The following is a 26,740-nucleotide window of genomic DNA, read 5'->3' as shown; positions in this document are numbered from 1 at the left end:
TGATTTTTCCACAAATTATTTTGAAAAATAATTTTAGTTTTCCATTACAGTTGACATACACTATTATATATGTTAGTTTCAGGGGTACGGTGTAGTGATGAAACATTTATATCACTTACAAAGTGGTCGCCCTGGGGTACCACATAGTGATAAGACATTTATGTAAGTGACCAAGTCATCGCCCTGGTGAACCTACTTACCCTTCAGTATTTGTTCACAAATCTTAAACGCAGAAACTCAGCATTGAAAGGGCTTTCGGCAAATGTTGGTCATCTTTGTCAAACCAAGTTCTCCGTACCCTGATTTCAGGGAGATGCCTTGGGGTCACCCCTTGGAGATTAAGGGGGGGGTCTCCTAAAATTCTTCCCTGGAGCCAGAGCATCTGGGGTTCCCTTGGCAGGAAGAGTTTTATTGTGGACAACTAAAGACCAAAATCCACTCATCTAGTATAATCTCTTCATTTTGCAGACAAGCAAATACACAGACCCAGGAAAGTGAATTTGTTTTTTTCCATCAGCAGAGAATTTAGAGGCAGAACTGGTCTGAGCCCCCACGGACCCAATACCTTGTGCAGTGCTTTTTCTATGTAAAATACTTAGCACGGTGACAGGTGCCCAAACTGTTCGCTCTTCCTGCTCCATCACCCATCCCACCTCTGTGACGCACACTGAGGTGGGTCCCGCCACACGCTCTGGCTCATGCAGAAGGTCTGAGTGTGGCCCAGCCTTTCCCAGCTCAGCTGGTCAGACGTCTGGTCTGGTCCCATCTCCCCCTCCTCTACCGACTCAGGGTAACAGAGACCCCTGAGGCACTTGTCACTGCCTCTGACGGTTGTCACCACCGTGACATACCAGTACCCTGCCAACACCCCGAGTGGAGGGATCAGAAACCTCACGCTGGCCCATGCAGCCAGGATAAGTTCCATCAATGTGCAGACGCGGAGAACTCTGTGTCCCGAAGCGCTATCTGAACAGTGGGAATGGGGGCCTCCCGTGATGAATGGCCCGCGCGTTATTTTCGTAGGCACAGTGAGTAATGGACGCCCCGTCCTGCACATGTCATTGTGCTCTCATGCCCCCCTCGCCCCCCGTAATAGGAAACGCTTTTCCCGACAAGTGTTAACTTTCTTCACAGACACAAAAACTAATTTAAGATGTCCCTTTCATTCCGTGTTTTGTCATTTGGGGCTTTATTTATTATTTTAGCCATTTCCTGTTTGTAACTTGGATGTGTACCTGCCCCAGTGGCCACGCTGTTCTTTCTCTTCATGGATTTCACAGCTTTTTTTTTGGTATCCTTTTCCTTTTTCCTCTTCTGCGGCACAAAAGATAACAAAAGCGTCTCTTGGGAGCCGGTTACACAGTGTTACCCGGCAGCGAACTTGCAGGTGGGAGAGCCGGAGCCTAAAATACATACTGACCCTGCTGGTTAGGGAGGGATTGTGCTACCCTGTGCACACCACCGACCTGGTCCCTTATTGCTTCCTTCCTCCTGCAGAGTTCGCACTTTTTCTCATTTTATTTCCGTTGTCGTCGTCATTCTGAGGCTCAGTGATTCGATCTCCCAAACGTTGGGAAATGCCTTTTTGCACCCGGAGTCCCTCTGACAGTGTGTGTGAGTCCTGTGCGCCTCCTCAGGCCTCTCTGCCCCCAAGTTTGTGTTTGAATGACACCCCGATGCTAGTAATTTAAAACTCTGATGGCCTCGCTGAGGAAATCCCTGTCAGTACAGCTTCCCCTTGTAGGCGCCTTGACACGAAGGAAGGAACACCAGCCTTTGAGCGGGACATCCTGGGCTCGCTGGGAGCCGTAGCCTTCGTAGCTCGGTGACCTTGGGCAATGAACTTGCTTGTGGCATCTGGTCCCCTATCTGTGCAGTGGGGCCGCTGGCCAACTCACAGGGTCATCACGATGACCGGCAACGCTGTTGATGGGATCCTCAGGGCTTCTTGAGCACTGACTATGGTAGATAATTTGCTATTGATCTTGAGATTTTTCTGTATGGCAACTACAGTTACAACATTTGCGACTCAAACTATGCAGTCTAAGTACATGAAACATGATGAGTAAAATTCAGCATATAATATCGCGGTTCCCTTATCGCAGCCTCACTGTCTCGCGGGATTTTTAAAAATATTATATTTAATTATTGATCATGGATTTTCCGCTATATCGCGGGATGTTGCGGTACTGTACAGTAAATACTAAAATAAATGTAAGGGTCCTACTTCGTCGATTTTCACCTATCGCGTCGGGCGTCTAGAACGTAATACCTGTGATAAGTGAGGGATCACTGTATTTTTTTGTTTTTTCAAAAACAGTACAGTTTCCATTTATTTTGTAGAAGTGAGCGGTGGGTTGCTCCAAGGACATGGGGACGTGGACATTTGTTGGCTGAGGGATGGGACAGTGTAAAGGAATCTGAACAATCCTGGGGTGTGTAGCGCTGAATAAGAAGCTGGGGTGCCGGGCGGGTGTGTCCAGAGAAATCGCATTGGCCTCGGTGGGCTGCTAGCGTGGGGACGATGAAACCACGGGTCTGCCAGTCGCCCAGCTCCCTCTGGGCTCTCCTGAGCCACGCGGAGCTGTCTGGAACCCTGTCGTGCGGTGGTGCACCTGCAGGCTTCCCCTGAGCCTCAAGTGACTCCCGGGGAGGGCGGTGTTGGTCGCTGGTGAGGCGAAGGAGCCTGGGAAGTTCCCCTGAAATGAGATTTATTCATAGGCAACGAAAAAAAAAGAACGACCGCCTTTGATCCCAGAGTCCATCAGCGGTCCAGAGCGAGTGAAGTTTTAGGGGGAGTTAGAACCGAAGCTGAGTTTAACCTGCCTCAACTTTTAAAACAAAATGGCAAGAAAAGAGATGATAGACCCTCCCGTTGTAACGCTGTCCCGTTTCAAACTAACCAGATCATTTTCTGAATGCGTACGTTACGTATCAACGTACAGAGAATAACTTGTCATAGAATCTTGAGCTCTTAATTTAGCTTGGAAAACGTAAGGAGAATGCTGAAGCCCATCCTCCCCCGGCCGCACCCTCAGCCGCCCACGGTGCCTGCAAGCCGGGCTCTGACTCTCTGCCGGTTTATTAGCGACTCCGGTGCCGGGGGAAATCAGGGCTGGCATATTTCGGTGGACAAATTGCCTCCCACGTCGTTGATCTGCTTTTACAGCCGCGCTTGACACATTCCCCGTTTTCTTCCTGCTCACCCCCTTCCTCGGCCTCTGAGATTTACAGCTTTTAAAACTACGGCACTCTTTTCTGCCCCTTGCATTTAAGTGAAAAGCTGACCGGTCTGTAATATAAAACAGAATTATGGTAATGAATAAGAGGTTAAAAGCTATCATGGCAAGGGAAACTTGAGCAGGTTGAGCTGACTGATATGGTTAAATTATGTGTTGAATTAAAACATTAAAATGCTGTGGGATTAATGGAGAAAGACATGAACAGGAGGTCAGAAACAATGCTATATCAGCACATTAACTGCCTGTTGGCTGCAGAGGATGTCTTTAATATATGCCCGTTGCAGAGGGGAAAAAAGCAATTTAGCCTTGTTTTCTTCAGGCGAATAGAACGGTGGATTTTTCTGTCTGGGAGGAGCCTAGTGAAAATCTGTCTTTCTATTCCTTCCTTATACAGGGGAGGAACTAGGGCCTGCCGAAGATTTTGTTGGTTAACAAAAAACACGGACTTTATGATTTGGTGATTTTGACTTTTGTTACGCCACTGGCATTTAATTTTCTGTTTGTTCGTTGAATAGGGTCCACCGTGGATCAGGTAGCTTGCAAAGTGCTGAGGGGTTCCTGGGAAATGGTAGGGGTTTAGATCAGCCTTTAGTCATTTTTGGGCCACACGATTAAGCAGGCAGTGGCTCGGGGGTGGCAAGAGTCAACTTTCTGGAAGAAAAGAGGTGGACACACTGAGACCTGTTTGATGGGAGGCCATTAGCCCAACGAGGAGGTTGGAGAAGAACTTTGTGGCAACGTGAGAGAGCCTGGGCAAAAGCCTAGAGAGAAGGGGGACACATTCTAAGACTTTTGAATGGAATGGGAGGGGTGGGCGGCGTCACCAGGCAAGACTGCAGAGCAGGAGTGACGTCACCGCGCCCCCGGCTGCCGGCTGCTACAGATGAACCATGGCAGCTCCTGTCTAGGCGCAGACTCATTGGTGACTCTATTTTTTTTCTTCCTATAATGTAAAGCTTGTTATCATGGCGGAGCTGTTATTGACTCAATATTCTAAGATCTGACTTTGGAACGAAATTTCCCGGTCACCTAAGGTCCCGTGTGTACACCTCCTGAATGATGGTCAGACATGGTCACGCCGCTTGCGTGTGAACTCACACCGATGCCACTGGACACACTTCATTTGCCAGTGCTAATGAATCACTTTTTTATTTTTTTTTTTAATGTAATGCTCTGAGTATGCGGTTTCCACATCGATCTTTCAGGTAGAAGAACGATTTCATTAAGTTTTATTGCTTGATCATTTTTTTATGCACATACACGTATTTGAATAGGTTGGCCAGAATTTCTTGGGCTGTGGTGAGTTAAAAGTTATTTAAAAAAAATTCTTAGGTCAGTATCTCTGATACCTTTATCAGTGTGTTTATTCTGTCAGCAACTAATGTTGTAAATTTTTAAAATACTTCCGTTGGTGTCATGCAGTACAGCTAAATTATTAGCATTTTTCTAGGGTAGGCATCAGCCAACGAGGGCCCATGGGCCACGTCCAGATGGCTCCCTGTTTTGCGAATAAAGTTTTATTGGAAAGCAGCAGCTGTTCATTCTTTTCTGCTGTCTTTTACCACTTTCGTGGTCCATGCGGAGGGTTGAGTAGTTGCAGCAAAGACCATGGTGCAGACCCATCCTGTAGTTTGCTCCTTCGAGTCCCTGAGAAGTTAATAGAATGTTTTGGCTGAATTCACTGATTCATTAACTGAGATTGCAAATTCCATTCAGTTTGTACTGAAACCCCCAAGCTGTTGTTTATCAGGCTCTTTTATCTACAAAATAGACCTGCTTTCACACAGGTGTGCTTTCTCATTGTCTCAATAATCTTTAAAAACGAGGGGGGTGCAGACGTCTCCCAATGTGTCATTTCTGGGAAGAAACTCAGTATTTGCTTTGCGTTTTGTCTGGTACACGATTCAGCATTTGTTTAAAATAATAAACGTCCCCGTTCAAGTACGTTGGGGCTTTACACCATCACTAGGAGAGTTGACAAAGTTATTGTAAATACGCTAATAGGGCTCACAGTCTTCTTAGATGACTTTTTAGGGTTAATATCATGTCCATGTTGAATTATCTACCAACATTTTTATTATTGCCTCATTACACATCATTTTAACTCTCACACATCAGTTGATCTCTGAGCTCTTATCTCTGAATAACTCTCGGTTGTTAAAAAACCAGCAAAACTACCACCATAACAAAATGGTTAGCTTAGGACAAAAATAAATTTCCATTAGTAACGATATTAAAATTAATTGTTATAAATAGGTTATTGCTAATTTGGGCTAAAGAGTGATCACTAGAGAACATTCTCCCAAATTTGGATCATTCATTTTTCCCTAGTAAGGAGTTTTATTAAATGGAAGGGTCTGTAAAAATGTAAAATAATGCTCACCCAAGCATTCCTGCTGGATGTACTACCGCTGTATTGTAAGAGTGTGGGGGTACTTAGTTTTGTAGGCATGGCATAGTTAAAACGCTTGAACTTTCTCGCCAAGCAAAATTAATTCCTCACTTTTACATCCTTGCTTATTAAATAAAAAATATAACCCCTCCTTTCACCATAGTAAGCTTGAACTTTAAAGAAGCTCCAGAAAAAAGAATGGTTTGGATTCAAACCATAGAGGATTATTTTAAAAGACATCTTTTTCTGTAATGTGTCTTTAGTAGAAATACGTGATGAATTTATTACAAGCAAAAACTCTTAATTGCTGCCTCTTCTCATAACAGGAATCACTTGTGCTAATTAGAAAATACCCACATACTGTATATTTAATTTTATCCATACATGTCAGTATTAAAATACTTCTTATTCTCTAGGAAAAACTGGTATAGACTTTCAATACTATGGGTATTTTTCCTTTTAATTGGGAAGGTTGCAAGCTTACATTCAAATTTATGAAACTGAAGCTTTCTACCTATCCGTATGGCTCATAATTGTCATTGCTTTATAGTATATTAGGTAAGTTTGCTATTTCTAACGATCTGCAAACATACAAAGTCCTTGTCACACATTGTAGGAAGGGCAGGGCTTTCATCCTTTTATAAAGTCTTCGGTGTTCATCCGATTTCATAACTTAGGAGGGCAAGGGAGGATTGTACACACAATACACACACACACACACACAAAATACACACACACACACACACACACACACACTCCTCTCCTCCACCCTTCTGTGCATAAACAAAGCAGGTGTGGTCCAGACAAATCCAGTTTTTCAGTTTGAAAGCAAATAAGTGCTCAGCGCCTCAGCACCCCCTTTTGGTGTTTGCGCCTGTATTTAAATGTGTTTGAGGTTTCAACATCCCAGAACGCTGGCTGTTAAGAGGCGGAAAACATGCAATTTATAGCAGATGGGGACAGCCCTTCCTAGTAGGGCTGCTGAAGTGGGGTCCATCAACGGCACTTCACGCTCCATTTGTCCAAAAAGAAATCCACCTGGGGGAAACCCCATGGAACTGGACCTATTAGGAAAACACCTTAACACGCTTCTTTAAGTAAAAACTCGGCAGTTGGCATTAATCTGGAAGAAAATGATTTTTCTATTTAACCCTCTCCCACTTACATTTCTCTTGTCTTTTCTCATTTTATTTATTTTTTTTTGTGAACGCTTCAGTCTCTTTGCTGGAAAAAGCACAGTTGCAGAGAAGCCATATAGAGCTGTAATGCTTAAACTTGGAAACTTGATTTCTCCCTAAAGTCTTTAATATTTTTATGTATTCATTTTTAGAGAGAGGGAGAAAGGGAGGGAGGAAAGAGGGAGGGGGAGAGAAAGAGAGAGAAAGACATCGATTTGCTGTCCCGCTTACTGATGCCTCATCGGTTGATTCTTGTATGTGCCCAGACCAGGGATCGAACCCGCGACCTTGGTCTATGGGGAAGACACTCTCACCATTGAGCTACCCGTCCAGGGCTTCTCCCTAATTCTTGCTATCAGTGATTTTCAGCAGACCTTATTTGTCAAGGCTCTGACTCTTTTTATTAGCATTTTCTTTCTTTCTTTCTTTCTTTTTTTTTTTTTTTTTTACCTCTTCTTCATTTGAGATCGTGTTAGGCTGGGAGTATTACGAGCCCCTGCGACCTTCCCTGCCCAGTAAACCCAGGCCCAGGGCGCTGCGCGGGCGGGAGGCACACACGGGGGCTTCGGAGGTTCCCACGCGGCCGCGACTTAACCACCGCTCTTTCTCGGTTGTCTCCTTCTCCAGATGCAAAGTGGACATCGCGGCCCTCCCGCTCAAGCAGAGCACCTGCTTGGAGCTGCCCCTGGACAGCGGCCCGGGCGCGCTCCTGCTGCTGATCACGCTGACTCCCTGCGCGGGGGTGTCCGTCTCCGACCTGTGCGTCTGCCCCCTGGCGGACCCCGGCGAGAGGGCGCAGATCGCCCGGCGCTATGTGAGTGCGTTGCCTGGGGTCCCCTTCCCACTCCCTCTGCCGCTCTCCGGGCGCCCCGAAGTCTGCGCGTTCCCAAACCGCACAGACAGAGAGCTTTGCCCGGAGCGTAACGGTCCGTCCCATAGACCTCAGGCCTGGCGTGGGGCGCACTCGTGAGAAGGCAGAAGCGGACGCGCGTTCTCCCTCTTGCGCGTACACGAGCCAGCAGAAGGGTCTGAGTTTGTAGCTTTAGGTCTTCTTTGGAGGAAATCGCAGTCCCCGAGGAGGCGCACCGTTGTTTAGCGTGTCTGCCTGTGTGAACAGGAGCGTTAATCCAGGTTCACAAACGTGGTTACTGGTAAGCAGCCATTCATGTCTGCGATGTTATGGCTGCTTTTCCGGACCCACGTGTGTGTCTTCTACAGCCAGGCCAGGCCTTGGCAGGCCCAGAGGACTTGTTCTGTCCCCCTCGGGGTAATATTGGCAGTTGGAGATTTTTGTGCACGTCCTGCAATGTGCTCAAAGGTCCACTCAGCACTTTTAAATCAAATGGCTTTGTCCTCTTTGCTTTTTTTTTTTTTTTTTCCCGTACTCTAGCTTTCTAGGTGTCTTTATTTGCATTCCATTTTTATCACGTCTTCTGTGCAAATCAATATGTTTATTTTATTGCCCCACATGAAAGACGTGCTTTAGGAAAGTGGCATAAAAATGAAGCAAAGATGAATCTTTATTTAATGGGAATGTTATTCTCAGCATAAACTCTTCTGCCTCCTAAGCTTTCCCTGGGCAGGTGTATTGATTAATTGAAAAAAATCTCTTCTCTCCAGGAGTACGGAACCTCGCCACACATTTTACTGTTAACACAAATTCTGCATGTGAGGTTCGCGTCCTCCAGAGACATTTTGACAGAATACACCGTTCATAGTTTTCTGGTGACTTTAGTTAAAAGCAAACAGAAAGATGATGATGAGAAGTAAAACTTTTCTCCCTGTTTTCCAGGGGATAAATGGGACATTTCACCAAGTTCAAGAGGGAGTGCCATGTTATTTGTCGAGTAGCATGAAACAAGATGAGCAGGGATGCTTCAAATAATGCCTCAGGGTTGGCAGAGTCCTAACTGAAAAGAGATTTGAAAAGACTAATCAAAATAGAAATAGCAAGTGTGTTTGTTTGTATTTTTTAGAGCTAGCAAGCTGGCCAGCATGCGAGAGGAAAACTACGCTCCGTTACAAGACACGCATTTCAGATGTCTGGATTTGTTTTTTAGGTTGTAAGAACAGACAATCTTCTGAGGCGTTTCCACTTCTGAGTGGAAAAATATTTTACTTAAAATGTTTTCATTTACACTGAAACACGAGTTTTTTTTTGTTTGTTTTTGTTTTTGTTTTTTGGTTATTTTTTAGGTTGAAAATACAGAGCAGAAACAACTTTTCTGAAGTTCTTAGGAATGCTGCCTATTAGGTTAAGCAAACCGTAACGATTATGAAGCTTTTATGATTTTACCCTGAAATGCCTCAATAGTAAGGATTTTTCTATCCTTCCATAAACCCCCAGGGTCTGCTTATCACAGGTTTTTCATTATTTAATGATCGCAGAAAAACTGTTATCCTGAGTGGCATCTTTTTTAGTGCATGTATTCTAAAAGCATCTAAAGAGAGTTTATCTGCTTTTATCTCTTCTGTCTCGATTTTTGAAGGATATAAAATACATAGACATCTAAAGATTGCTCTGCATCCTTAAGAATTAGGAGATATATTGAATATATATCTGCTAATTCAATATATACAGGGGTAAGGCAAAAACAGGCATATAGTTGTTCATGTCAAAAATAATATAATATTTAATAAATAATAATACAAGAATAAACTTTCGTGTACTCACAACTGTAAATCTACTCTTGCCTCACCCTGTATTGATACTTTGGCTCCTGTAAACTGAAAATTAAAATCAGTGTGAATACAGGGCGATACTTGGCGCTCAACTCTCCAGCTTAATGCACCAGCTGTAAAGCATGGACCAGAAAATTCACTCATTTCCATCCCTACTCTCTTACCAGCACACATAAGTATCTACGAAGGGTCCAAGTTTAGTCCTCTGGCATCCATAATGTTTGCACAAACTAGGTCAGAATCATGGTGCCTTTCTGGGTGATTTAAACGTTTCATTAACGTGAAAGAGGGGGAAAAAGAGCGTGAATATGGTTCCACCCATATTTCCCCGGCGGGACGTGTGTGCTGTCTGTCACCAGGGGGCGATGGTAAAAGTCGATGGTATGTGTTCGTCATGTGTTCCTGCTGAAGCTGGAGTTAATTAATTCTCAGCCACTTGTAATCTGGTTGGTGGCACAGCCTAACTGTCCTGTCGACTGAGATGATGCACTTGGCAGTGTTTCTACACCTTACGTGCGAAAGGTGGCAGTCGATTTCTTTAGGCCTCTCTGTCATTGAAAGGTTTATTAGAAAGCTGTTTTCACTTGGGATCCACGTTTCTTTCCCCCAGAGCTTGCAGAACTCCCTGAGAGATATGAAGGACATCGGCCTTTTACAAGTGAAGGTTTTAAAGGCGGTGGACCTCTTAGCTGCAGACTTCTCAGGTACCAAAGATTTTCATTCACTTTTTATTTTTATTTTTACTTCTCTCCCTCTTTGAGGTGATCCGTGGCAAAGCAAAATGTTTTAATAAGCCAATGCATGTACACAGCAATCATGCTGTTCCAAATGGAGCAGCGATTTTCAAACGTCTTCGTCCCACGGGACGCCTAGCGAATGACTGAAATTCTGCAGTACTCCCCAAATTATGTTGTAATTTTGCCAATCTGACCAAAAAATAGGTATAATTTTGATTGATTTGCAGAAAAAAAGAGTAATTACGTACCCTTTTTGCTTCAAAGTGACCTTTTAAAAAAGCAGGTGCCTATATTTGTATAGAAAGATTTCTGGTCTCAAGAATTATTTTGATGATGCATATAAAACAGTGTCAACAACGAAGTGGTCCCATGGCCAGGATTTTGGTTCCTGTTATAGAGAAGTGCCTGCCACATGAGCCTGCAGACTCAGCCTTTGCAGCTGACCCTGTTTTCCACAAAGCTTCTCTGGGCGCTTCACGACCCTGAACTTTTAGACCTTGGCTGGAGTAGACACACTTAGTGCTGAATTACACTGGACTGTGATTCAGGGAGAGTAACTCGGACCTTCCAGTGTCTGATTGGGGGGTAACCCTCCATCCATTGCCCAGTCACCCCCTGTCCTGACCGACGACTTAGACCCCTACATGACAGATGCTAATTACCACCTCGGTCGGTGAATACAAAGAGCATTCTACAGCGTGGTCTATTGAACGATATTGCATGTGTTTTTTTTTTTTTTTAATCTCGTACTTTTAGAATGTGGTCCCTCTTCCTCCAGCAGAAACAATTATACTGAATTTGGGTAACCTCTGAACTTTTGCTACTGACTTTGAGGAAGGTCAAACTTTGGAAAAGAGAATTTCAGTTTAAGCACTTTATATTACAGAAATGATGGAAAATGGGAACTTTTTTGTTTCAGAAGAAAAGTTCTCCCTTTCCCTCAGAAAATATAACTGTGGAAATTACTATTCTAAAAGCCCCACATAAGATGATCTTGATCTTAAGGAAATACCCAGTGAGGAAAAAAAAAATGTTGGGCCAATACTAATGTGTAATTTCTCAGGGTTGTTGACCAAACACTGAAATGATTACTTCTGATAGTCATTAGTTGCAAGTGCTTATAGTATCATACTGATCTATGAAAACACTTAATTCAAACATTTTGCATGTGCCTTTGGTATTAGTAATTTTGTCATCACTAAAGCACATTTCGAGTTATCTTCCAGCTTTCCAGAGCAAATTATTTTTGCTTCTGTCTGAAGTATGTAGCTATAGCACTTTTTAAACCTGCAATTGCTGATCTCTCAGGAGATTTTATCTGAAGTCTGTCTATTATCTATCTGTCTGTTAATAAATCCAAGGCTCTGATCTATCCCTACCTCATTTCTGCTACAGCCAAATCAGGTCCCTCCTAACTTTGCTTAAAATCCACCTCCACTGTGAATTCTATGTGGACTTGAACCAACCAAATTCAATGTCCTTGCACTTGAGTTTCCTCTTCTTCACCAACAGCCCTTACCCCCGAGAGGACTGACAGAGGACCTGCATAAAGCAGGGTTTCTTGCACAGAGTGGGAGGAGCATGGCCCCTCTAGCCAACGCCCATCCCCTGGTGGCCTGTGTCACTGGCCCACAGCACGCTTCATGGGGGCCGTAGGGGCACATATATGTTGGGTTTTCCTGCATTGGACCCTTTCCATAAAATATAGGACTCAGTATGGAACGGAAATGCACAAATGGGGACTATAAGAGCCATGAGGAAGTAGACAGACAGAGATCAAAGATGGCAGCACTCACTCCACTGGTGGGGTCCACGAGGGAAGTTTTCATGGAAAAGGTGACATTTGCTGAAACAGCAGAGATTATCATGAGAACTCCATCAAGGGAATGACCCGGTGGCGTGTGTCCATCAGGGCCTGGTTCAGTGCCAGGAGCAGGGTGTGTGCTTAATAAATACCGGTCAGATGAACGTTATGACCTCTAAAGTACATTTATTGCTTGCCATTCAACTTCTGGAACTCCTATAAAGGTAGAATTATTTAAATGAGAAACCTCTACTTGCCGTTCAAGGAATGTAAATGAATTTTAAAGTGGTGTCGGAAGTCGCGAAGGCTGTTGAGTACAAGGTGCTAAAACACTGTGAAACTCATTCGCCGGTGGCGTGACCGTGTCAAGGTGACATGGCTTCAGGATGAAGAAAAGGTCATCGAGATGTTTTACCTGCAGAAATAGGCGGAGCAAAGGGGAGGAGTACAGTCCGAAGCGTGTATATGGCAGTTAGCTCAGTGCCATTGGGGAACATTTGGGCATTCCATTTATCATGGGGAATCGTTTTTACTCTAAGTAAAAATGTTTGTTATTTAAAATTTATGGTAAGGTCCTATATACTTGGAACCTTTTCAGGGAAAGAAATCAATCCCTAAAGTATCCATTAAGTTGTTCTGTAAATGCCGAAATGTCTTTGTTCCTCCTCCTCTCTGCCTGTTTGTTCTGTGATGTTAATACACGTGGCATTTTAATGAGCTTTGACGGCATTATCTTCAGAGAACTGGTGCCGGGTGTTCCGGGGAGACACGTAGGTGAAGTGCCCAGGTCCTGGAAGGAGGAGGCCTGTTCCCCGTTAGCTGGGCCCGCTGAGCGCGCGGGGGGCCACGGCCGGCCGCCTGAACCCCGCGGCTTTCCCTCAGAGTGTCAGGCGGCTTCCCCAGCTGCAACGTCACACTGGGGTCTCTGGCTGAGCAGCGCGGCCACCTACTAACGGCCTCTGACAAACGGCGAAGTGGCCGCCTCGTCGCGGCCCGAGGGATCCGGTTTCATGTGCCCGAGCATTAGGCCAAGAGCGCGTGCTCTGTCACGGTCACGGTCGTCGAAGGGACAGCGTGTGCTTTAACACGGGCAGTTCCTCCCTGCCCCGTGCCCTGCAGGTCGCTCCCAGAGTGCAGCGGTCTCTGTACAAGCAGGAACTTCACAAGATGCACTTTTGTGCCGTTTTGATTTGGACTGTCTAGCATTTGAAGCCCCTTCTAGGACGGGGCGATTCCCGCGGGGCGTTTTGGGGCAGCGACCGGGGCCCATTTGTGCTCACGGAAGCTAACAAGCCGGCCCCCCCTTTCGGAGCGCTGGCCACCTGGCTGGGCAGAAGCCATCCGGATCTTCCTCTGCGGCCTTTACCTCTCTGTCAGGAGGGGCAGAGGCGGAAACGGAGGCTTCCTAGTGGAGGCAGCATGCCCGGGGTCTGAGGACGCGAGTGCCCGTGGGGTCTGTTCTCCTGGGACGCAGAGGCCACAGCCGGCATTTTCTGCTGTGACAGTGACCGAGAGTCTGGTGCCTGTGTCTTCCTAAGGATTCCTCGGTGTCCAGTGCTTTCTCAGGCCGGATTTGGCAACGTTTGCAAAGATTCTGAGAGCCGTTCCGTATTATTCTAACCAATGCTCTGCTACTTTTAGACAGGGGCCATTTTCACTGTTTGTCACTGGCCACACCAACTCGTCTGCGCATGTCCGCGGCTTGGTCACTGCCGACTGGCCGCCGAGATAATAGCACTGAGTCAGACACTGTCCAGGCCTCCAGTCCGCTGTATGGAATCTCCTGTTTAATACGGACCCTTCGCCATGTATCTGCTCTTCTCTCTCTCTCTCTCTCTCTCTCTCTCTCTCTCTCCTTTTTAAAAAATTTAATCTTCGTGCAGGCCCCTGCACATGTCAGGGTATTGATGTGCAGTATCTTCTGGTTATTAAGTGAATTAGATGTAAGTTCAGTGACCTGAATGGGAGGCCAGCAGATCAAGAGGCCTGCGCACTCCCTGCATTAGGCCCTGGCCTGGCCTTCCTTGGCCATTTGTTGGAGGAGCATCTGTCCTTCTGCCCCCAATTAATTTAGCACGCACTGCTTTATAAATGGCCCGTGTGCTGCGGCGCAGGTCATGTGTTCCCGTCGTACGGACGTTACAGATCCATTCATTCTTCCCCTGACAGCTGCAGTGCTGGGCCCTCCTGGCAAACCCAGCAGAAAGGGGGCAGGGTTTTCACACGGTAACTTTCTGGGTTCCGCTGTTGGGTGTTGGATTTCCTAACCTTGTTTTATTTTTTATTTTTCTTTTGGAAGCTGTGTGAGATAGGATAAAATAAAAAGGTCAGGTGGGAAAAGTAAGGGTTAAACTTTTTTTTTTTTTTTTAAGGTAAAAACTTTGAACTGACTTTCTGGCCTTATAACTCCGGCCTGTTTGTGAGCACCAACAACGCAGCCTATGTTCTCACAATGTACTACACATACAGGATCATACGTGTTTGTGGCCACTCACTCCAAAGCAGTTTTAACTCCTAAATAGCCGTGTTGATACTTTTCCTCACGTCTCTCACACCCTGCGCAAGCCTGTAAGGTAGCATAGGCTTCAAGTTAGGGGAGAGCAAGGATCTGTATTAACCCAAAGAGGATCCAGGAAGGAAACGGACGTGAACTTCTGTTTTCAAGCCAAACACGAAAGTGTAATTTCACACAGGACAGATGAACCCCTGCTGCTGTGATCCCTGTGTGGTCACGGGAGCTCAGGGCCGCCCCTGGGTTGAGGGTCGGTCCCCATCTACCTTAAAGTTCCAACACTTACAAGACCCGTCCATGCCCTGAGTTCCCACCCAGGGCTTCCCTGTGGCTCGCCGGACAGGAGCTGGCCTCCATCCTTCCAGCCAGCACGGTTCTGTTGTTAGAGAGGCACGTGACCTTTGTCCACGTGGCCGCTGTCCCTCCGGAGATCCATTTGTCTGAGCCGTCCCTGCGTTCTCGTTCCAGGGAAGAGCGATCCTTTCTGCTTGTTGGAGTTGGGCAATGACCAGCTTCAGACACATACCATTTACAAGACCCTCAACCCCGAGTGGAACAAAGTTTTTACATTGTAAGTGTTTTCGCCTCTGGAATATGTCGGGGCTGGAGGGGGGGTGGCTTTAATTTAGAGACCAATTCTCTCTGATACGTTTGGGGCAGCCTGGGGCTCTTGAGTGGAACTTTCTGTCCATTTTTATGTGCCAAGAATGGATTTTATTGTTTTTTTTCCTTCTGCAGACCTCTTATCCTTTTGTTTTTATAGACTTGAGTGTTAATAATAGAAGAGACCATTTGGAGCTGCATGGGATTGTTAAAGGAGGCAGATAAAGTTGACGTTTTAGTAACTAAATTAATCTGGGAGTAAAAGGAAGCTACCCTATATCCAGACGAATTCATCCCTGGGTTAGAGAAAATTTCACATGCAGACCTGCCTTAAATTCAAGGAGCTTATACGTTATATCATCGTTTTAATGCCTGAAGGCTTATATTCTGCCAGAGTCTTTTGAAAAAAAAAAAAAAAATCCAGATTATCTGTGATTCCTCAAAGATTTCCGGAGATTCCTTGTCTTCCCGCTAATCCGAATGCCCTGCTCCATAGCGAGGCCTCCAAACTGAGGCCTTCCTAGTTTGCTTTCGATTCCGAGGCACCTGACCATCAAGGGGAGGCCCCTGTTGAATTGGGGTGCACTAGTGCCTTCATAAGATTGAGGAACTGCTCTGTCTGTGCTCGTAACTGAGAGAGTCAAGTTCATTTTCAGCAGCGTTGACAGCTCTCAAGTAGGTAGTTCCCAAGGATCTGTGAGACGTGGATGAACTCGGCTATAAGCAGTTCCACAAATGGGCTCATGCAAGAATCTCTTGTTTGCCGGAGACATTGCCCGTGACCATGGCTCCATCTTGTCGTATAGCCAATGTTAGGCTTCTGGTAAACCCAAAAAACATCTCTGAATACGATGGGATTTTTAGCACGTTGTTTTTCAATAATAGGAAGCTTTCTCAGCAAATAGTGATGTTGACCACTTTTTTTTTTTAGAGTAAATTCTTCATTAATTTAAATGCATCCTTAGTTTTGTTCTTCTCATTGGGAAGCTACCCTGAAATCACTGTCCCTTTTGTCCCATTCTCTGTTCCTCCTGTTTTTTAATACAGAGACATGGAAAATGTCACATAGAAAAGAAGTTGCCTTTTTTCATATGGATGACTGGGTCTTCTATGATGGAAGGTTTGGGAATATAGTCAGTTTGATTTAATTTTTGGAGTTTAATTAAATGGTAGTTTTATACTCTAAGGACATACAGACTTAATTAGCGAAACTGTGTTTTCAGATCGTCACGGTGCCGACTTCACACGTGTGTTTTTGTGTGTAATACATGGTGTGTTTCTTGTTTCAGCCCTGTTAAAGATATCCACGATGCTTTGGAAGTGACCGTGTTTGATGAAGACGGAGATAAACCCCCTGATTTTCTCGGGAAAGTTTCCATTCCCTTACTGTCCGTAAGTTGCATTTGCTAATACGCAGCTTGTGTGTCATTTTATAGTTGACAAGTTTCCGTTGTCTAGCGTTGCTTTGTCTTTGTCCGTTTGGGTAAGCAATGCTCCTTCCAGCTCTAGCAAGAAACAACTGTTTCATTCCTGTTCCTTCTCAAGTATTTTCAGTAGTTTCAGATAGAAGTAACATAATTTTCTGCGTCAGTCGAATATGGTTGGACCAACCAAAACGCGTTGACCGGTCATTGAGTTCACTCTCAATCTGTCCCATCTTACGATGGGAGTTGCTCTTTGGTTTCAAGGAAGACAGACCTGTGACTGATTTTCCATTTGTCAATAGAAACATATTTATATTTCTTTATGGCCTCCTGACTGCCCGTTTCATCAAAGATGGGTTGGCAGGAGCTCCGCAGTTCTCAGTTCTACCAAGGGACACTTTCTCAAAAGTTCTGTTTGTCTTTTTAGTCATCATGTTTCTTTCGGCCTCAAACAATGCTTTGGGGAAGAAAGCCGAGAGCCTCTCTCGGAAAAAGAGGGCTGTTTCCAAAGTCCAGCTAAAAACCAGCATGCCAGAGAGAGCTAAGAACTGGGAGCGAGGGGGGGATGGGCAGAGGAGGGCAAAGGGAAGAAGTGGGACAGCTGTAACAGAACGAACAAGAACAAAAAGTTCAGAGGACAAAGCACCAAATGACGACGTTATGTGGGCAAGGAAGGAAAATTTGGATCTGAACTCATGTTTATACCACATGCATGCTTCTGGAAGACAGAATTTCAGGTTCCCGTCCAGTCACTGATACAATTGGTTGCAGCGTCCTTATGGTCTCACCAGTCAACAGGACTTAATTTATTTCCTCCCGAAGATTTATTGTCCCAGAGCTGTTACTGCATTATCGTGGCTGGGACAGTCTCGTAATTTAACCACGAGATTAGGCTAGCTCACTGATTTTTACAGGGGGGGCAGGGAGGGGCAATGCCAAACCTCTCTACGTCTCTTCTGTTTTCGATCCCTTGGTTAATTTCTCCCCAAGTTCCCGTAGCCCTGATGTTACGGAAGAGAGGGGTGAAGCAGCCAGCTCCTGCCAAATGCTCTGGGCCGCCGGCAGCAGGCCCCGCCGACTCGCAGGGAAAAGAGGCCAACCTGGGATTTCCTCCTTTTTTATCACAACTCTGTCAGTTATTCCGAAAAGAATCCATGCCACGGGGACATGGAGCACAGCTTTGGAGCGGTCTAAAGGGACGAGAAGCACAGACTGTCCTTTATAATTATTTCCTCTTTCTCTCCTATACATACTTCTGGCATTTCTCGTCTTGTTTTTATGGGCAAATCTTTAGCAGCATACTTTACACCTTACTGGGTGAACACTACGTCATGTCTTATTCTTTTAGCCTCCCTCTACTTTGCCTATGAAAGCTCCGTGTCTTTGGTCTTCCTATAACACCAAGAAGCTGACCAACTTTGTTCTTCCCCTGCCTCGTACAATATCTGCGTGCTGTTGAGTTGACCTAAGAAATTACCTCCGGCTACATCAGGTTGAGGGTTTCTCAGCCTTAGCGCTGTGGTCGTTTTTGGATGGATTATTTTTCGTTGTGGGGCTGCCCTTGGCATCATAGGAGGCTTAGCAGCATGCCTGGTCTCTACCCACTAGAGGTCAGGAGCATCCGCCCGCCCGCCACTGTTAGGACAACCGAGGAGTTCTGCAGACATTGCCCGAAGCCCTGAGGGGGGCAAAGTCACCCCTAGTGGAGAGCCACTGGCCTCAATCCATGCAGCTTTCAAACTATACCCTTTAAAATACGAGATGTTACAGAATGGTTTGTGAAAGACTTGGTGAATTTGGGCAGTCCCCTGCCCCCTCAGCTGTTTCCAGGTTGTTGATCAGCGGACCCGCAATCTGTGCATTCGTTTTGTTGGGTAGGTTTCTGTCCGGGGTCCAGGTTGTGCCAGGCATTGTCTTTAGATAATAATGCTCTAACGATGGCTACCGTGAAGCTGTCTCCTCTCTTGGAACTTCGATTTTGCTTGCAGGAGGCAACATACAAACTAAAACCAAACAAGCAAACCCCAAACCAATACACAGGACGTAAGATGCTCTGCAGAATGTAAAGCGGGGGAACGGAACGCCAGGAGTGTGTGTGTGTGTGTGTGTGTGTGTGTGTGTGTGTGTGTGTGTGTGTGTGTGTGTGTGTGTGTGTGTGTGTGTGTGTGTGTGTGTGTGTGTGTGTGTGTGTGTGTGTGTGTGTGTGTGTGTGTGTGTGTGTGTGTGTCTGTGGCGGGGGGCGGGGAGGCAGTTTATCCTGGGCTGCCCAGGGATGACCTCACGGAAAAGGGGCCTTTGGAGGGAGAACTTAAGGAGGTAAGAGAGAAAGCCATGGGGACATCTGGAGAAACTTCCAGACAGGAGATCTTCAAGTTCAAAGGGCTCCAGTTTACGGCCTTGACTGACCAATTCCAGGAATTAGCGCGGCGGACGGAGCGGGTGGCGCGGAGCGAGCCAGGCGGATAGCAGTGAACATGGGACAGAAGGACACCAGGACAGGGTGGCCTGGGAGAGGAGTGTGTGAGATCTGGTAGCCTGAAGTGTGAAGGACGCTGGCCCTTGTTTAGTGGTGAGGGAGAACTCCCCGAGGTTGTAAGCCGTGCAGAGATCGACGTGATGTACAGTGTTTGTTTCTGATATCACAGGACCGGGGCACACGGAGAAACCAGCCCCGATCTGCAGGCTCTCTAGTGGGGAACAGCAGCGTGGCCCGGGCCACGTGGCCCGTTCAGGACTCTTGGCCTGAATAAGGCGCTTTAGAGGCCATCGTTCCGTGCAGCTGTTTAATCCAGATTAATTTCCGATTCCGTGGCCGGTACTTTAGGAGAGCGGTCAGCTCTTTCAGAGCGTCTGTGTGGGCTGTCCTGCAGCAGGCACCCCCAGAGGAACTGATTCTCTACCTGACGTGTAGGCGCCGATGCGGTATAGAAAACACCAAAGCGCCAAGTATCTATAACGGGAAAACATTTAAGTTGATCATTTGAAATTCAAATAATTCTATCTTGTGATTTAGAAGGTATTTTAAAATGCACTTCTTTAGATCTAATTTCTAAAAACTTAGTATCTATCGATTGATATTTAACTAGCAATCTCTGTGCTGTGCACCAATTCTATATTAAATCATAAATTCTCTGACAGCTTAAGGAGGCGTGTGTTGTTATTAGGAGCATCTACAAATGAGGAAACTGAGGCACAAAAAGGCTTCTGTAGGTAACAGAGGCTGGGGTTGAATTAGGCAGTGCCCTGCCAGCCTTAGCTCCTAAGAGGATGTTCTATCACCATATTAAAATTGGTTGAAACTTCAGAAATAAACATTAGAAAGATAACGCATAGATTCTGTGTTCGGTGCCTCTTAGAAGAAAGATTTATTTCTCTTTTTAATTATGAGAGAAAATCATAAGAATGGATTCTTCAGTGCTTCAATATTATGTCTATTGGGTATGGAACAGTATCTGATTATATCTTACTTTATATTTAAAAACAAAAATTACATTTCTTGGAAAAAAGTGTGAATAATTTTTATGATAATACAGTTTAAAAACCTAGTCATAAACTAAAACTCAAATTATACTTTTAGCGAAAATGCAAACTACATTTTTAAATGCCTAAGCATAAAATACAGAATATTCTTCAACTTTGAATCTCTCTCAAAATGGTAATGTGCTAAGTGCCTTTCAGTCCGTTAGATAAGGGGCCTGTTGTGAATTCACTGTATCTTTTAATCAGGGTGACTGGCTGAATATTGGCTCATTTAAAATCCTTATTCTAAAATCAGCTCCTCTATTCATGGCGGTGGATTGTCCAGAGCATATGTGTGTGCTTACATGTACATCAGAAAGGAAAGAATCCAGGCCAGTGAGCTATCCTTGTATATATTTAATTTCTGTTCAACTTTTTAAAATTTTTTTAAAATAACTATGTAGATATGAAAATGCTTTTATACATAATTAAAAGCAGCAAGAAAATGCGATGAGGATGAATTATTGCTGAAGACATCTAATATTTCAGAGAAGGAAAACTCTGACTCCAAAAAACCTCCGCTGCCTTGCGGCATACCTCTTCAGGGGAAAGGCTAAGGGAGTAAACCCTGACAGAAAATCCGGAGCCGGAGTCCCTAAGGCGGTTTGACGTTGTAGTCAACACCGGCAACTCCTGCGGCGCACCTGAAGCCAAGCTGTATTGACTCCGTCTTTCCCTTGGACCCTTCAGCTGCGAAGAGAGGGGGGGTCTGCTGCATGGGCAACAGCAGACCCTCCATATCACCCTGCCCAGGCTCTGTAGCTTCAGCGTCATCACAAGATGTCGATTCAACACGGGAGGAGACAGATACCATGTCACTCCCGAGTCGGACTGCACAGCCATTCTCGGCGGTGCAGATAGACTCTTAAGAAGCTACACCATCGTCTCTCGAGACGGACGGCTGCCGACGACGACGAAATACAAGAAAAAATTGCAAAATTAGAATCACAGGGTGAAAATCTATATGATCTATTCAGCTTTAAAAATATCAGTAACCGAAAGTAAAGAAGGCTGTACTATTTCTTGAAGGCACAAATGTCCGACAGTCCAAGTTGCCCAGAGTGTCTGTTACTAGTCAAAAGTCCCACACACCTTCCCCCAGCTGCCAAATTTCTGGGGATGGCCCATGCGATCTTTTTTGAGCAAGTTCTTAGATAAATTTTGGGCATACCAAAGTGATGGTTCTCAAACTTTAGAGAATAAGCAATAAGCTTGATCAGTCTGTGTGTGTGCATACACACATGTAAATATAGAAAATACTATGTTCAAATATCCACTTAACATATTCACGTATGAAGCATGTTGGGAGTCCAGAATGCCTCAATAGATTCCGCAATGGCAGAAACTTGACTGTGATGACAGTACTATGAAAATAAAAATTAGTAACAAAAATGAAACAAGTATTAAAACACTTGGTTGAAAAAAAAATCCCAAGCAGCTAATGTAGATACCAAAACTTCAGTTATAGAAATTAACAATAAAATAGTATACATAAAAACTGTGGATAAGGGCCAAAAGTATTATTCAGAGGAAATTCCTAACCTGAATGTTTTTATAATTAAACAACAAAGGTTGAAAATCATTTAAGCCTCTCAACAAAAGGAGCTAAAACAAGATAGAGCTAAGAAAATTAGGAATTGATGAAGATAAAATTAGCGATAACATGGAAGATGGATAAACCGTGTATTTGATAAATCTAGGAACTAGTTCTGTGAAAAGTAATTAAACAAGCAAATGGATAATATCATTAACAGTAAGGAAAAGACATGCCAACCTAGCAGAAAAGTTAAACGAATAAATCATATGGATGGTTCATGCTCATTCACACATAATTATGATTATCAAGAGTATAGATGATGGAGCCAAAACGCTTGGGTTTAGCAGTGCCTTTTTCCTTAACTGGCTGTGTGATTTTCAGTAAGTCACTAAACCTCTCTGTTTCTACTTCCTCCTTGATGACATGAAGATAATTATCATAATGCCTACAGTGGAGGCCCGCAGTGAGGATTTACATGACTTGGCAGATGTAAAATGATTCCAGTGTAGCACATAGTAAGTACTTACAGGGCAAGCTGTCATACTTATCACCTTTACTTTAGTAACTTAAATTATTAAATGGTTTTAAGCAATTGGATTAATAAACAGAATAAAAGATTTTTCATTAACAGTGATGACTAAGTGCAGAAAAGGGACTCTCTCAAACACTGTTGGGGAGAGTAGGACTTGGAACAAGCCTTGTGGGAGGGACCTTAATAAAATGGATTAAAATTTAATCCACACATATCTTTGAGCATTTATATTTTAGATGTCTGTTTCAGAGAGTCAGCTGAGACTCCAGGAGATACAGGCATTACCCACAGTCACACAGATGCTAAATGCCAGAAATGGGAATTGAATCTAAGTCTGGCTGGTCTCACAATCCTACCGTGGCCCACGGTTAATAAACATATGAGAGAAAATGTTCAGTCTCATTAGTTATTAAAAAAAGCACATATTAAAACAACCTGAGGCCATTTTACTCCTATGAAATTGCTGTATATTAAACAAAAATGCCTACAGTTGGCAGAGTTGCAAGAAAATGGATGAGCTTATTCACAGAGGCTAGGAGTATAAATTAATACAACATTGTAGGAGGGAAAAAACCATCAAAATATGTAGATCCTGTGACTGAATTTTCTTTTGCCTGTGTTTTAATTGTCTTGTTTAATGGAGTTTTAAAAATTATGAAGTGATAGAAAATAATTTTCTGATTCCTCAGTATAAAAAACAATTCTTGACAAGAAAATAATGTTTTGCATTTATTTCCTATTACAGAATGCTCACCTATAGGAATTTGGCAAGTTGGGATTTTACAGTAGTTTTAACCCTATTTTCTGGTGTTTGAAGTTCAGTTACATAACGATTGTGGAAACTACAATAAAGATTAAATTTAAAACAAGATTGTGGCATATGAAACATTTTAAATTTTTTTTCTTGTTGGTTACCATTTCAGTGTTTAATTACGATACTAAATATTAAATACACCGATCTGTTCTTGAACCAAATGTATTTCACATACAAAGTAGTATATTCCTCTTTCCTTTAAATTCTTTAGCCTTTCCTAAAAGATAGTCCTGAGAGCAGACAGACTGGAAAAGTGGAATCAACCAATGTTCATCAACAGGAAAACTCACAAATTGTGATTTATTTATATTTTGAATATTATATAGCAGTTTTAAGAAATGAGAGATCTATATGCTCATACAACTTATCAACTATGAACTCATATTGATAGATACAAAATGAAGGGGCAAAGTGCATACGATTGGACACGTAGACCAGAAATTTAAAACCTTTTTTTCAAGAATATATTTACGAATATAAATTCTCAATAAAAATTTAAGAAGGATACATACCAAATTTCTAATTTCCATCCAGAGGGGAGGAATTGTGATATGTATGGACGTTCTAAGGGACTTTAATCTTTTTCTGTCATTTTTTTCCCAAACATTTAACATTTTTTTAAACTTGTACCTTATGTATTTTAAGATACTATCATATCAAAGTGCCGAACCCGAATAGCCCTAATTGCATCTGCATCTTTAATGGCTCCTTTCGTGTCCCTAGGTGGGTTCCGAGGTTTGCTGACACAATACTAGGGCATTGAGAAAGGAAACGATCATTTACCAATTAAAAAAAAACCAAAACGCACACACCCAGGACAACACCACTTCTTTTACTATAAAATAGTTCTTTTTCTACTGACACCTCTTGTTCTTCTGTTGACCTTCCCTCACCCTGAAGAAATCATGGAAATTTTAAGATAACAGTACAATGCCTCTGGATGGAAGCTGAGCGAAATTGGACGCAAGTCAGCCTGGCACACTGTCATGCTGTTTTTATATTTATTTCTTTCAACTTTAACACCCACAATTTATTAAGTGAGACTGTGGATAAAAGAGGAAGCTCCGAATCCTGTTTGGACACCGTTTAGGAAGGAAACCAGGTCTTTATGGGCCCCCTCCCCGCCTTCCTTTTAGCCACTGGCCAGGAAAACCATCTTTCTGTTGAAGACCTATTCAATCTCGAGAGGCGGGGCGGCTTTGGGAAGGAAGGTGACCTCTCCCTTGTAAAGTGAAAAGGCTCTGTTCCCTGTGTGTGTGTGTGTGTGTGTGTGTGTGTGTGTGTGTGTGTGTGTCCCCCCCCCCCGTGACTTATTCAACTCGCTTTCACCGCTGTTTATACAAACGCTTGTGCTAAATTCTCCTAGTGACAAGCAATAGCCCTTTAAAATATGGCTCAAATTTCATGGCCTCAACTTTCCTACGTTATTTCAAATCTGGGATCGTTGGCCGTCCCCCCATGGGGCCTTTGGGCGGCTCCGATTTTGGGAGTTAACGCGGATGCCTCCTGCACGCCCGAAGTTTCCTCAGTACATACATGACCACTGTGTGCCCTGAAAGCATCCCCGCTCTCCGTTCTGCACGGCAGGCGCCTTCAGGGGAGCCACGTTGTTCCCAAAAGGACGCAGGAAGGTGTTTTTCTTAGATGCCTATGTGCTGGGGTCCGCAGCTAGATGAGTGTGCGGAGCTGATGTGACATGCTGGCCCAGAGAGGCTCCCAGAGATACTTGTTTATTTTGAAGGTTTGTCAACAATTTGTCCATTTTCCATGTCTCTGGATTTGCGGACCTCCACGTTGGTTGGCCACCGATGTACTTAATTTGCATTCCCCCCCTGGCTGTGAAACACTGATCATGTCCTTAAACTTGGTTCCTTTATTTTAAAGACATATTTTAATTAAAAAAAAAAAAAAATTTGGAATACTTTTTGATGTACAGAAAAGTTGCCGAGATGATAGGGAGTTCCCATAGACCACTCCCATGTCAAAACTTAAAAAATAAAATAAGGCCAAACCAAAACCTGACAGTACACACTGCGGTTAACTAAACGCTGCTCTTGACTTGAATGTCACCAACTTTTCCAGTGATGTGCTTTGTCCGTTGCAGGACCCAGCCAGGCACCCACCAGCCTGCATTTCCTTCTCTTATCTCCTTCGTCTTCTGATCGGTGGCAGTTTCCCCGTTTCCCCCTTTCCCATGACCTGAGCTGTCTTGAGGAGTACTGGCCAGGAATTGTGAAGAATATTTATCTTTTTAAAAATAAATAAAAATGGCTGACCTCTGAGATTTTTGAAGGCACGTCCGTGTGGATGTAGGAATTATTTTTACCCCTGATTTTCCATTAATATAATCAGTTCCAGCCTGGTAATTGTTACTTTAACTTCTTATCAGTTATGTAATAACAGCACTCTAGAATGAAAAGCTGATTTAAGCCGATTTTAATGTCTGCGGAATATGTGTTGCATCTGTGTTGGCGTTCTGCGTTTTCAGCTTTGTCAGTGTGTTTAATTTAAACCCCATTGAGAGTTTGTATTGTGTCTATTGCTTATGACAGATTCGAGATGGACAAACAAATTGTTACGTATTGAAGAATAAAGATTTAGAACAAGCTTTTAAAGGAGTTATTTACTTGGAGATGGACCTCATCTATAATCCGGTGAGTCTAGTTGGGCCTTATATCCCAGTTTCTCTCTACCTAACATGGAAGGTGACCAGTCTGGAGAAACTCAGATCAGTGTAAAGTGTCTCAGAAGTCCTGCAGAGAGGAAGAGGGAGGGGCTCCGGGAGAGACCTGCTTATGGGGGCGGGTAGAGAAAGAGAATTGTTTTAAAACTCAGCCATCAAATCAGTGCTGGACACTTGGTATTAATCCTGTTTTTCAGGATCATTGAGGCAAAATGAGATTATCTGTACAAAAGGTGTTTTTATAAGTGGAAAGCAGATTTTCGCATGCAATATATTTTTGGTGAGAAAGGAGTTCAAAAGTTTCATGTGAAGTTTTCCTTTTTGGACACTTCCGTTTGAGAACTTCATGAGCCCAGTCTCTGCAGTGGTTTAAAACAGCCTCCATTGAGCCCTGGCTGGTGTGGCTCAGTGGATTGAGCATCGGCCTGTGAACCACAGAGTCAGCGGTTCGATTCCCAGTCAGGGCACAGGCCTGGGTTACCAGCCAGGTCTCCAGTTGCGGGCACGGGAGAGGCCATACACATTAGTGTTTCTTTCTCTCTCTCTTCCCCTCTCTCTAAAAATAAATTTTAAATATGTTTTTAAAAATAAAATAAAATACCTCCCTTGATTTGCAAACATTCTGGAGTCTTCCAGATCCAGGCTGACCCACGCGAGTGAAGCTCATGCGTGAGACCCCCAGAAACACACGCAGGGCGCGGGGGTGGCCACCATTCCTCTGCCTCCCGCCCAGGGCCTTAGGGTCAGAAGGTATTGGTGTCCACATTCCTCCCAGTCATTAAGAAGAAAAGAGGAAAAATGAAATCCACAGAAATGCCTCTTTTTTTTTTTTTTAAACAATGATGTCTTTCCAGATCAAAGCAAGTATCAGGACCTTCACTCCCAGGGAAAAGCGCTTTGTAGAAGACGGCCGCAAGCTGTCCAAAAAGGTAGGTCTATGGGAGGCCGGCTCGTTGGTGCACCCCGCTTCCAGGACCTGCAGTCCTCTTTGTCATCACCTGCTGGCGCGTCCCCTTCCCGCTCTCCTTTTCCCTCTTCCTCCTCCTCCTCCTCACTCCTCTCCCAGCACAGAGACTGACGT

General features: G+C 44.3%; 1 protein-coding gene across 1 annotated transcript in view; it reads left to right on the top strand.

The window, feature by feature from the left end:
- MCTP2 (multiple C2 and transmembrane domain containing 2) overlaps positions 1–26,740 on the top strand; it is a 106,464-nt gene that overhangs the window by 38,866 nt on the left and 40,858 nt on the right. The window contains exons 10-15 of the mRNA XM_090263627.1: positions 7,440–7,626; positions 10,105–10,198; positions 15,016–15,118; positions 16,440–16,542; positions 25,529–25,630; positions 26,514–26,588. Coding sequence (XP_090119753.1) covers positions 7,440–7,626; positions 10,105–10,198; positions 15,016–15,118; positions 16,440–16,542; positions 25,529–25,630; positions 26,514–26,588 — 664 coding nt within the window. The remainder of the gene's footprint in view (positions 1–7,439; positions 7,627–10,104; positions 10,199–15,015; positions 15,119–16,439; positions 16,543–25,528; positions 25,631–26,513; positions 26,589–26,740) is intronic.

The sequence above is a fragment of the Furipterus horrens genome, unplaced genomic scaffold (assembly GCF_987537825.1).
Source record: "Furipterus horrens unplaced genomic scaffold, mFurHor1.1.pri manual_scaffold_16, whole genome shotgun sequence".
In the NCBI taxonomy this organism is placed as follows: Eukaryota; Metazoa; Chordata; class Mammalia; order Chiroptera; family Furipteridae; genus Furipterus; species Furipterus horrens.
This window is presented reverse-complemented; position numbering and strand designations above follow the sequence as displayed.